The following is a 13388-nucleotide window of genomic DNA, read 5'->3' as shown; positions in this document are numbered from 1 at the left end:
GTTAAGAATCCGCCTGCCAATGCAGGGGACACACTGAGCCCTGACCCAGGAAGATCCCACATGCTGCGGAGCAACTAAGCCACAACTACTGAGCCTGCACTCTAGAGCCTGGGAGCCGCAACTACTGAGCCCACGTTCCACAACTACTGAGCCCATGTGCCACAACTACTGAGCCTGTGCTCTTGAGCCTGCGTGCCACAGCTACTGAAGCCCGCGCTCTGCAACAAGAGAAGCCACTGTAATGAGAAGCCCGCGCACAGCAACGAAGAGCAGCCCCTGCTCGCTACAACTAGAGATAGTCCGCGCGCAGCAACGAAGACCCAACACAGCCAAAAATAAACTAAAAGAAAATTAAAAACAAAAACACAGGATGTCCTTCTCCAGTTTCTTTTCAGAAGTCCCAGCTGTGATCATGTGTATGGTGTTCAGGACCACCAGGGATTATTGTGGGTTAGTGGGTTCTCTTTGACTGCCCTCTTTGTCCCCTAGTCTCCTGCCTATTCTGTGTCTGTCATCATCACACTCAGCTGTTAGCTTCTTAATTCCTAGCTGTATGAGTTTTCTAGGGCTGCTGTAACCAGTTACCACAAACCGGGTGACTTAACAGACATATATTGTCTCACAGTTCTGAGGTCCAGAAGTCCAAAGTCAGGGTGTCCCCAGGACCGTCACGCCTCTGAAACCTGTAGGGGGGAATCCTTCCTTGCCTCTTCTGGCTTCTGGTGTTTGCCAGCTGTCCTTGGCGTTCATTTGGCTTGCGGTTGGGTCACACCAGTCTCTGCCTCTGCCTTCACATGGTGTCCTGTCTTCACATGGTCTTCTCCTCTGTGTGTGTCCAAGTTTCTCTTCTTATGAGGACACCAGTCGTATTGGATTAGGGTCCACTCCAGTGACCTTATCTTTAATTTGATTACATTCTGGGAAGACGCTGTTTCCAAATGAGGTCACATTCACAGATGGTTAGGACTTCAGCCTTCTGAAGGAAGAGGCCATTCAGCCCATAACAGTAGCTGGTTGCTCTTCTGTTCTCAGTAATGCTGTGGGTCGCAGATTGCTGCACGTTCTGACCCAGCGTCTGGCTCCTTGGCCAGGATTAGGGTGCTGCCGGTCTCTGAGGCTCGCCTAGATCCTCCCCTAGGCTGAGAACGGTGGATCTGTAGCTATAGCTGGTGATGAGGGGTCTGCGCTTTACCAGATTTCCACCTGGATCTTCCCTGTGAAGCAGGAGCTGTGTATATGTTGGTGTGTGAAGGGGGCAGAAACTGATCCTGCCATCCAGCATGGATCATCCACAGCCTGGATCTAGTAGTGGGAATCCGGAGTGGCCAAGTGGGTGCTGCCTGGGTGCTGCCACCTCCTCGTAGAGCCAAGGGACATGATGTCTGCAGATGTTCACTAGCCGTCAGATCCACCAGGCAGAGCTCTGCCACTCCAGGGGTCTGTGGGGGACAAGCCTACTAGGTCAGGTCCTTATAGCACAGAGTTGGGGGCCGGGGGTTGGGGGCAGACCCTGGCTGGAAAGCCATGGCCTTCCACTCTTGTTACCGAGCGTTGGTGGAGTTTATTAGATATATGCTTTGCAGTTTGTGGCAAGCCCTTTGATTGATCTCCAGGCACTCCGAATCACTGTCTTTGTTAATTTTTGCCAGATTAATAAATAGTGCGCATGGGGAGGGGGAGGTTCTCCCAGCTCTTCATACAGCCATTCTAGAAAATCTTGCCCCTTTGAAGAGTTTTAAAGCAGCATCTTTGAGGGTGGGGTAGTGAGACCAGACATAGGGTTGGAGTGGCACATAACTCCTCAGGGAATTCAGGCCATAGAAGAATCATTTCCATTAGTGTTGATGTTATTTTTCAACATATTCAACATTTTCAACATTTTACAAAAGTTGTAAAACTTTTACAACCCTTTGTTAACATGACTGAAGTCATCTCTTACTTGATTTAAATAGCCTTTTTTTCCTACCTACACAGAAAACATTTAAAAATAAATGGTTAGAGAAGAATGTTCTTAATAAAGTTTCATTTTAGCAAGTAAAGTTTTGCTTAGAATATTTAACAGGCTAATTATATAAGCTAAGTCTTCATTTCATTGAAAGCTGGAATTTTTCATGATGAACTTACAGCACATCTCTTTCGTGGGTGTTTATTTGATGTAAATGTCACCATCTGGGCTGCATTTTTTTTTTTTATCTTATTCAGTTAGTTGAAAGGGCCAGCAAGACATCGTGAAAGCTTTTTAGAAACTCTGAATGTATTTATGTTGGGTTAGCATTCTTGTAGTGATTAGTTTTAACTAAGCTGAGTTCTACACTTAGAGATTGCTGAAACTAGAAGCTGTTAGAAATCTCTGTTACTTCTCCCAGACCGAAGTACTGGGAAGTCACTCTGGCACTGCAATAATGTGGAATTATCACAAGGTATTTTTTTTAATGTTTTCTGTAAAGCTTTGTAGGCTTTGTATCTTATTTTATAGGACTGTAAATACTGCCTCTGTGTGTGTGTTCATTTATTACCAACGCTTTTCATTAGAATTTTAGAAGCTTGAAACTTAGATTTTGCTTAGTCCCACCCCATCGTTTTGATGAAGTAATTGAAGTACTTAGAGATTATGTAACTTGCTAAGCTTTAGAATTTAAGATTGCATATATAACTGTAAGGGCTAGAACAAAACGATAATACTTCCCAGAAGCCATGAAGCAACGTCTAGTCTTCTCTTTTCAGAAAGCTTTAGGAAATAGCATGTATTTTTCCTTGTAATATAGTATTATACTCATTATTTTGTCAAGCGTTAATTTGGCATCTGTATACCAAATAATTTGATTTTAGCCTTAACTAAGCCACAGAGACCTGATAATTTTGTATTTTCTTTCCTAGTAGAAAGCATTTCCTTGTCGCCTTTCTCAACATTTATGTTTCAGTAAATCATAAATAGCTGTCAGTAGTTAGTATTAACATAAACATAAAATCTGATCTATGCACCTCACTTAAAATTTTTTGGAATTCATGAATCAGGAATTAACATCAAAATTTCTTAGGTCTTAACAGATTATGATTTGCTGTGTTTATCACTGTATATTGATAAAGAGACTGTATATTATTATATTTGATCCTCACAGCCACCTGATGAAGACAGGCTGGACAACCTTTATTATTTCCATTTTATAGGTGGAGAAACTGAGGTTTGGAGTTTACGTAACTTGCCTAAATCTTATGACCTTAATAATTTACTCCTGTAGTTACCCATTTCTTTGCATGTCACTGGCCAGTCATGGTAGCATTATCTTATTTCTTCCAACGACTTGCAAAAGTCTGTGTTGACTTTTACTTTAGAGAATTTAAGAGGAATAATTTGTGTTACTCAGGTTGACCCCACAGCTGGCCCAGGAGGGAGGGGTTATGAGTTAAACTCCTCTGACGGCCAGGATTCCTTTCCTCTTCCTTTCAGCAAGCTCCTGTCCTTCTCTCAGTTTTAGCTCAAATGCCACCTTCTCGGTGAAGCCTGCCTTTTTTCTTCAGAGGAGACAGACATTTTTTATTCCTCTCTGCTCTCTGTAGCACTTGGTACCTGCATCGCTTGGTGCAAGTATTATTTGTCGATACCATGATTGAGCTCCTTGAAGGCAAAAGCTGTGATGAGCTTCTTCACTTCTCCAGGGCCTTGTGTGAACCATAGTGGAGCTCAGTCCATGTTTTCCAAATAAATGGATGAATAAATATGGCCCACAAGCTGTGCAAGCCCAGCAAGGTGGACTCTCTGCTTCTGGATTAACCGTGCTGCGTTAAATGTTTCACTGCTTTTACTGCATGATGTGTCGCTGTGGTTTGCTGCATCAGTGCTCTGGAGTCCTCCGTTGGTGCTGGGCCAGTTTATTCCTGCCACGCTTCATCACTTAGGGTTATTTGGGACCTGAATCAGTTTCATTGTAACGTTGCATTAGTTGAGCCTGTGATTTTATTAAAAACAAAAAGTATTGTTCAGGACATTTAATTTCTTACGCAAGTGAAGTTTTGTTGCTTGAGGTCTGTCATATTTGCCTGTGTTTAAAAATGAAAATCTTAGCTGAAATCTGACTACCACACGAGTGAACTTAAGCAAGAGCAGAGTTCCTTGTGAATTGTGAAGGGAGTTTAAAGGTGGGTATGTGCAGAAAGGCCTGGTTAGGGTCTGATTTCCTGTGTGTTCTGTGCTTTTCTCCTCTGCCTCTGGCAGCCACCTTCTGACCAGTTCTGTTGTTTAGGAGCTGCAGTACCAGAGGGCGGAATAGGAAATGGAGTTCCCATCCTTCAGTCTAGTTACTTAGCAGATTCTGTAAATTTTAGGTGTGAAGAAGAGTGAACATAGTTAGGTTATTTGTGCCTCTTTCCTATTATCCCTACCTCCCATTATCACAGATAACGATGACTTACCTGTAATTGGCTAAAATTGTAAGGAAAAAAAGTAGTTAAGAAATGCTTCCTCAAGATTTTTTTCACAGTTTTGCTTTGGGAAAAAAATTAAAAAGAAAAACAGATCTAAGTGGATTCTGATTATTTTCTTCATGGTATTTAGTTTTGTTAAATTGTGTTTTATATGATGAATAGTAGAATTGGCTCAGTTGTGAATTACAGGAAGTGACACATATGATAGACTGTGGTTTTATGTCTCTTCAGCATTTCAAGGTGGAACTGAAATGAAACTATAAATATTTTAAGAACACCAATTGCTTCTGCCACCAACCAGGACTAGTCCTGATGAAAACTAGATCTGCTGATACAAAGTTAATGGGAAGGAGGGTCGTCATTTAATATCAGGCCAACTTTAGCAACTCTGAGTCAGCTAGGCACACATTCATTTCGTTCACTAAAAGTACAAATATTAGAATATGTAAATGTTTACATTTAATAATAAAATGTGTTTTATATTTAGTAAATGTGCATGAAACAGTAATATATTGAAAAGCAAATAAAAACGTTCGATTTGTGTAATCTTTCCACAGTTTACATACCAATCTGATACTGGGCTGGAGGAGGGAGACAGATTCTTCAGATTATTAGGCTGCCAGGAGTATACCATACTTTGCAGAAGCTTTTTCTTGAATAGTGGTAGCTATTAAGATGTTACTGTTAGGATCTGAACACATTTAGGTCCTTTAGGTAGTCTATAGAGAATATTAAAATATATTTAATAGGATAGCCTAAATAATTTCCATTTTCATTCTTTTCTTGGATTTTTAAATCCAGAGCAATAGGTTTACAAATTCAGACTTTGCCCAGAGGAGTCAGAATGTTACACTTGTGCTTTCCTGAGCAGCTGTGAAAGTCCTCTTGAGTTTGTCTGTTCATTTTCCAGCATGAGACTTGGAATGCTTAGTTCATGCAAGATAGTGTACTGCTGTAGGAAATAATGAATTTCCAACTCCCCTGTACCATTGCTCTTCAAATATAGTAGAGGAAGGAGAAGGATGAGGATAACCAGGGAGCCCAAGTGTCCTGCTTTACGTCTCTAGTCCTGGTGTAATTTTTTTTTTTTTAATATTTTTTTGATGTGGACCATTTTTAAAGTCTTTATTGACTTTGTTTACAGTATTGCTTCTGTTTTTATGTTTTTGGTTTTTTGGCCACGAGGCATGTGGGATCTTAGCTCCCCGACCAGGGATTGAACCCATACTCCCTGCGTTGGAAGGCGAAGTCTTAACCACTGGACCTCCAGGGAAGTGCCTGATATAATTATTAATCTTACCGCCTTTCACTTTCAGATGTCTTGGTTTGGATGACAAGTTATATGGTCATACTCTGAATAACTATGTAAACGGCAGGCTGAGTTCAAACCTGCTTCAAATAAAGCATTATGAAAATTTAGAAGTGGGGAGATTGGTTTTAGTGAGGGGGAAAGAACAGGTATCTTAAACCTGATGCTTTCTGGTTACTGATAAGCGTCAGGTAGCACGGGATTGCCGTTTGGTTCTTGGAAACTTCCCAATGTAAAAGTAAGAATTTCCTCTCTCATCTTCACTTCTTATAGATGTATGTTTTGTAAACTGTAATCTAAAAAAAGAAGAGAAGGGCACCACCTCCCGTGTTTTTTATGTTTTTATTTTTGATACTGTTTTTTTTTAAGCAGCTGCTGAGATTTTTATGTTTTTAACTCAGATAAAAGAGAAACATTTAAGATGTTTTCATCCCTTGGTTTTTCTAAATCACTTAATCTTACTAGAAATATTGATTATTAAGTGAGAGAAAGGTTATAATTAATGACAGGTATCCTTTAAAAAATTTGAGATTGTGTTCAGTTTTGGCTTCAAAATTTTCTAGAATTCTTATAATGACACGTAAAGTTGAATCTGCAATACAGAATAAGCTACTGCTACTGTATTCCTTTCCTCCCACCATTGTTCATGTCGTTTCACTAATGAGAAACTCTTTAGCCTTATAACCAGGAGAAATGCTTGTGTAAGCCAATACAGATAAGACTGCTTATTGTACTTACAGCGTCAGAAGGTAATTCTGGAATTGCTTTTTCTGTTCTTTCAGACAATGAAGGTATATGACTTCATTCTCTATTTTTTCTTCCTGTTGGCAAGGCAAACACACATGTTTAGTAAAACGCTCATTGTCTCTTCTCGGCCGTATGTACCAGAAAAACAATACTGGATACTTGGGCAAGCACGGTTTTATAGGATGGTTAGGCAGGCATCAGGTTGGGGACAGTGCTGCAAATACGGTTAGTCTCGCTGAAATGAAAAACGAACGATGACCCAAAACAGGAGGATGTGTTCTGGTGAAATAAGCCAAAACTTTAGCTTTATTTCATCTCATCAACCCTGGGAAAGCTGGACAAAATTTCATAGACTAGTGAAACCACATACAGGTCTGAAAACTGCATTGTAAGGTTCAGATAAAACTTCTGTGTGCAGATTAGGACTTGGTGTGGTTTGGCATCTTGTGAAGACGAAGTTTTCCGGGATCTGATTTCATGAAATGTCATTTCATGTTTCTTTTCATCTTAAGTTGTATGATGATAGGAAGATGCTGATTTCTTGTTTAACAATGATTATTGTGTGTAATAATTAACTCATCTCATATTTATTATTGTAAACATAGAATGGTGGTCATAGTATAAATATTGAGGACGTCCAGTATTTTCTTTTTTTGTGATCTAATGTGAAAAGCAATGCAGCATTTCAGAATAATTTGGTACAGTGAAAAAGAAAGGAAAAATGAAGCAGGCCAGTCATCTTGACAGGCAAGTTTCCTGATTTGCAAAACGAAAGATCGGATTAGATAATCTCTAGAAGTGCCTTCTACCTTTCTCAGTGTCTTTGAGTCTATAAAGCAGACTCCTGTTTATTTTGGCTAAAATATCTTGGTCTCAGTGGTCTTTTTGCACGTGTGCTATTTAAATTGAATAAGACGTTCATACTTAGGCCCCTGCCCTCTCGCCCCAGGATTTTATTTGCTATAGTAGATGTTGGTTTCTCTTGAGACTGTAACAAAATAATAATTCTTGATAAACATTTTAGTGTTTAATGATATGAAAATTAAGGTAGGAATACATAGATGTAATTTTTTCTTTTTTTGCGGTACGCGGACCTCTCACTCTTGTGGCCTCTCCCGTTGCGGAGCACAGGCTCCGGACACGCAGGCTCAGCAGCCATGGCTCACGGGCCCAGCCACTCCACGGCATGTGGGATCTTCCCAGACCAGGGTACGAACCCGCGTCCCCTGCATCGGCAGGCGGACTCTCAACCACTGCGCCACCAGGGAAGCCCCAAGAATTTTTATATTAGATAATAGGGCATTCTAGTTATAGCTAGAAGTCAAAATTTCAGTATTATATTGAGAAGTCAAATCAAGTTGACAGAATCCCTGTGGAGCTTCTGAAAGTGAGCATGGCTCCTCTCAGAATGGGCATCAAAAATGTTGCTTTGAATAAACAGTGGATGCATTTTTACTAGGTACTTTGGGGGATGAAATTGCATATTTTCTCTTTGTGTTGCCTTGAATTTGACAGTTAAAGGCAAATGCAGTGCTTATATTTTGCCAAAGTACAAGGCAGAATAGTAAGCAAAAAATTGTTATGTAGGCGGGCAAAAGGGCAGATTCTCTGCCAAATGTCTCTAAATGAGTTGATACAAGGAATTTAAATATTAGGTTTTGATGAGAGATTGTTGAATTTAGTCAGTGTTGGTGTTTCCTTTGGTATGCAAGCTAATTAGACCACAACAGCTAATTGGGGCCAGTGGCTCCGACAGCTTGCCTCTGTTAGCACAGATGCCAGAGGGTGGCACGGTTGGCTTTATGCTGGCCAGGAAGACTTCCATCAAGGCTTAGCTGTTAACGTTTTCAGACCTCTCCTGGCCCTCTCTTGGAGAGCCTTGCCTTAAATAACCATTGGTAACAAGGGGTGTCTCAGGTGATCCCTGCTACTTTCACCTTCTGTAATATTGATGCAATTGCTACTCACCCCTGTAATGTATATCAGCAATTGCAAAGTTCTACCACTGTAGGAAAATAGAGAGAGCCCCTATCTGGGAAGGATAAAAATTATTACAAAGCATCCTGCTTCGTATTGAGTGGTAACTTGCAACAGAACAGATGATCTTAATCTTAATTGTGCATGAAAACACCCAGGAATCTTGTTAAACATTTAGATTCCTGTGGCACTACACCATGAATTCGAATGCAGTGGATGTGGGATAAAACTCTGTAGAAGCCAGCCTTTCCCCAGCTTACCCAACATGGAGACTGCCTCCTAAAATATTCAGAAGTCAGAAATGATTTTAAAACCAGAGTGTTTATAAACAATTTTAAGCAAATTTGGTCTGTACATACGTACTTCAGAGCCGAACTTAGTACTCTCCTGTCACAGCTCTAAGTGTTATTATACTTTCAGTGGCATGACATGAGGTCATGTCTCTATAACACTTCCAGACTTTAGCAATGGGACTTTGAAAGCACTCTTATTTTATTGTGTGGAAGTACATATTGCAAATAAGGTATCCTCAAAAGTAAATCTACTGTACATTGCTGGCTAGGATACATTATCCTGTAGAGGTAAATGATTATAACTGTCTTTAAAACTTTGACACATAGTAAGTACAAGAGAGGTTATTTAGATAGAGTTCTGTATTCCACATTATACGTTGAATAGTTGTGGATTACCAGGAATTGGGATTTGGGTGTCTCCTGATTGAGCTGTTTGAATTTGGATAAGACAGGGTGCCTTCCCTGAGGTGCAGGGAGAGAATCCAGGCGACCCTTTCATTGTCCAGCAGCTTCATGCATCAGGGTTGGACTTGATAAAGTCTGGGGTAAATGATTCAGGATTCTAAAATGCTCTGAACTATTTAGCTGTGCTTATTTACATAGTTACTTCTGAGATCAAACCAAATTAGTATCCTAGGCTCAGAAAACAGATGAGAGGTTACATCTTTGGTCTAAAGAGCTTATTTATTATTCCTCAAGAAGAATGCATAGGATGTACCGTTACCGAAAAAGGTTAGGACAACATTGTTATGCCACTTAATTATTTCTAATTATCCTTTTGCGATGCTGTAACACTTAGTTTATTCATATAATTGATATTTTAGTTGGCCACCATGTAATGGAGTTGTGATTTTCAAAGTAGAACGTGTTGACTTAAGGAAACGTTTGGCAAATATGTTTAGACAGTTAGTGATTTCTTTTAGATTTTCCAAATCCAATTTATCCTTCAATGCTTTGGTATCATACACAAGCTTAAAAATCTTAATGTTCTGTTAAAAAAAAACCCAGTGCAATTAAAAAACTTCAAAACCTGTTTAAATGATGCTTGTTTAAAGGAAAACTGTTATCCTTTAGTCCTTTTCAAATAATAGTGATAGGACTTGCCAACGTTTGATTACTTTGTGCCAGTCACTCTCTTAAACTCTCATTTAATCCTTAACGTTGATGAAAGAAGTTAATGATCCCTTCAATGCATACCTTTCCATTTTCATTACATTGGCTTTTGAAGTTAAATTTTTTAGGTTCAGATAACTGTAGACTCAAACACAGCCATAAGACAAAAGACATAGACTCCTTGAACTCCTTCCCGGTCTTTTTATCCTCTTGACAAGGTCTTTCACAGAGCAAAAGTTTTAATGTTTGACGAGGATTAGCTTATCATGTTTTACTTTAATGGACGATGCTTTTGGTGTCACGTCTAAGAATTCCTTGCCTGGCCTTAGGTCACCAGGATGTGGTGGGGGCAGAAGGTGAGTGAAATTTTAAATTTAATTTCTTATTTTACTATGATACATTTGTCACAACCAGTAAACGAATATTGCTGCATTATTAGGAAGTAGGGTTCATATTTTATTCATACTTTCTTAGTTTTTAATCTAATGTTCTTTTTCTGTCCCAGAAGCCCATCCTGGATATCATATATTACATTCACTCATCATGTGTCCTTAGGCTCTTCTAGACAGTGACCGTTTTTCAGGCTTTCTTCGTTTAGATGACCTTGACAGTTTTCAGGAATGCTCTTCAGATATTTTGTTGAATGTCCCACAGTTGGAATTTGATGTTTTACTCTCACGATTAGACTGGGGTTTATGGGTTCTTGGCAGGAAGAACACAGAGGTAAGGTGCCATTTCTCATCGTATCGTATGGAGGGTACACGTGATCAACATGACTTGTCACTGACAGTGTTCAGTTGGATCACGTGGCATAGGTCGTGTTTGCCAGGTTTCTCCGCTGTAAAGTTACCCTCTCCTTCTGCCTGTCCTGTAATCATTGGAAGGAAGTCACTGTGCAGCTCACATGGAAGGGGTGGGGAGTTATGCCCCACTCACGCATTTTGGTATGGTATGTTTTCATTTGCATTCAGTTCTATGTATTTTTTATTTTCTTCGAGACTTCCTGTTTGGCACACGGATCAGGATCATTCTATACGTATGTTTGTTATCTAAATGTTTGGAGATTTTCCTGTTGTCTGTCTGTTGTTCATTTCTAGTTTAACTCCATTATAGTGAAAATATACTCTGATTTCAGTTCTTTTAAATATATTTGTTTTATGTAATCTACTGTTGTTGGGTGGAGTGTTCTGTGTATGTTAGTTGTATCCTGATGGTTGATTATTTGTTCTATTTTTCTGTACCCTTCCTGATTTTCTCTCTAGTACTGTCACTTGTTGACAGTGGGGTATTGAAGTTCCCAACTATAGTTGTGGCTTTGTCTTTTTCTCCTCTCAGTTTTTGCTTGATGTATTTTAAGATTTCCTGTTCGGTGCAGACACATTTAGGATTATGCTTCCTGACGGAGTGATCCTTTTATTGTTATGTAGTGTCTCTGCTTGTCTCTAGTAACTTTTGATTTGAAGTCCCCTTTACCTGATGTTAATATAAGTATCCTTGCTTTTGAAAAAAATTATTTGCATGGTATATCCTTTTCTATCATTTTACTTTCTAGCTACTCATGTATTGATTTAAAAAGTAAATCAAAGCCAAGTTTAGGTTTTAAATGTTCTCATGAAGTTCTTTTGAATTCTTTCAACTAAGGTCAGGGTACACATGTGGATAAATGGTACAATTCACTTTTTTTTTTTTTTAAAGAGGGAATTTTTTTTTTTTAACAGCAGCAGCTATTTATTTATTTATTTGTTTATTTTATTTGGCTGCATCAGGTCTTAGTTGCGGCACGCAGGATCTTAGTTGTGGCACGTGGGATCTTTCATTGCGGTGCACGGGCTTTGTAGGTTGCGGCGCATGTTCTCCTCTCTAGCTGAGGCACGCGGGCTCAGTAGTTGTGGCACGTGGGCTTAGTTGCCCCATGGCATGTGGGATCTTAGTTCCCCGACCAGGGATCGAACCCGCCTCCTCTGCATTAGAAGGTGGATTCTTAACCACTGGACCACCAGGGAAGTCCCACAAATCACTTTTAAAAACTAGAAAATGGAATATTGGTGCAAAGCAGAGTAGAGAGAGCCTTATTCATTGAGTCAGTCTTTTGGTCATTAAACAGATATCTGTTAATACCTCATGTATGCCAGGAACTGTTTAGGTGCTGGAGACATAGCAATGAACAAAACAGAAAGAAAACAAAACATGAGTAGCCTGGAGTTTATATTCTAGTGGAGGAAGAAGAAAGTGAACAAATAAATTACATTATATGTCAGAAGGTAACAAATGCTTTGGAGCAAAGTCAAACTGGGAAGGGGGTACCCCTAGTGGTTGGTGGCGGGGTGTGGTTCTGTTCCCATAGGGTGATCGGAGAAGACCTCTTTGATAAGTTGACATTTGAGCAAGGACCCTAAGATGATGAGGGAACAAGCTGTGTTAATTTAATTTCTCTGGGAGAGAAGGTACCTCAGGCAGAAAAGGGCATGCTGGCACATTAGAGGGGCCCATGGGAGGCCCGGTGTGACTGGAGCAGAGTGAGCCCCGGGGGGTGGGGGGGGGGGAGGGCGGGTCAGAGAGGAAGCAGGGAGGTCAAGTTGAACCCTGAAGGCATCCTAAGGACCTTAGCTGTGCGAGACGGGAAGTCACTGGAGAGTTTTGAACAGGGTGGTGGCATGATTTAGCTTTCATTTCAAAAGGAGCATTTGATAAATTGTGTATACTTACCTGATCTGTTTGATAAAAGACAGTAGGGAGGTGGGCGTTAAATGCTTTTGATTTAAAAAATTGTTTTTTAAAAAGAGGAAGGCAGGCTAGATAATTTCAGAGTTTTTTCACTTCCCAAACCCCTTCTTTGCCTTTCATGGATCTAAAGTAATCGATTTTTAATTTAAAAAGTATGACGGGTGCTGTGGAATAATTCTAAATGTGACCCCAGTAGTAGCTTTAGGAAAAAACCTCTCATTCCTGTTGAGCGGTTTGACAGGACATTTTCGAGGTCTGAAGGAATTCGCCAGAGGCACAGATGGTATCACGTCAAGAATAGCAAAGCCTGGAACCTTGGCCACAACTGTAATCTATCTTGGTTTATTTTCAGTGGACTGTCAGACACTTCATACCCACTACAGCAGCCAAGAGCTTACAACAATATACCCGCAGCAAGAACAGACACAGTAATTGCGGACGGTAAAGCAAGAAGAAACATAAGCCACTGATAACAGAGACTAACATTACACAGTTTTCAGATTGCCAGGGCCTTGTCACATTTCTTTTTCTAATAGGTCATTTCACTTAAAAAATTTCAGTGAAGGTGAGGACAAGAAAAGACAAACAGGAGAAAATCGTGTCTTATGGATAAAGAAGGAAATCACGGTCACAGTGCTTAAAGGATACAGGAAATGCACAAAGGTCTTTTTTTTACAGGTACCATAAAAAGTAGATTTTGCAGAGGTTGAAAGCAAAGGGTTTATCTGAGATATGATCAAAATCCAATCCAGCTCACCTTTTGAAAAGAATTAAAGGATAAGTACAAAGAAAGAAATAGTACC

The 13388-nt window shown here is 39.9% G+C and overlaps 1 protein-coding gene across 7 annotated transcripts in view; it reads left to right on the top strand.

The window, feature by feature from the left end:
- Nucleotides 1-13388, top strand: part of UBE2E2 (ubiquitin conjugating enzyme E2 E2) — a 424921-nt gene that overhangs the window by 83946 nt on the left and 327587 nt on the right. The window contains exon 1 of one of the 7 annotated variants that reach the window (XM_079922467.1): nt 7600-10805. The exons of the other annotated variants lie outside the window; for them this stretch is intronic. Within the exon in view, the coding sequence (XP_079778593.1) occupies nt 10612-10805 (194 nt within the window). The 5' untranslated portion in view covers nt 7600-10611. Of the gene's footprint in view, nt 1-7599; nt 10806-13388 lie in introns of those variants that run through there. 7 annotated transcript variants of the gene reach the window in all.

Source organism: Stenella coeruleoalba (assembly GCF_951394435.1).
Source record: "Stenella coeruleoalba genome assembly, chromosome: 5".
Taxonomy (NCBI): Eukaryota; Metazoa; Chordata; class Mammalia; order Artiodactyla; family Delphinidae; genus Stenella; species Stenella coeruleoalba.
This window is presented reverse-complemented; position numbering and strand designations above follow the sequence as displayed.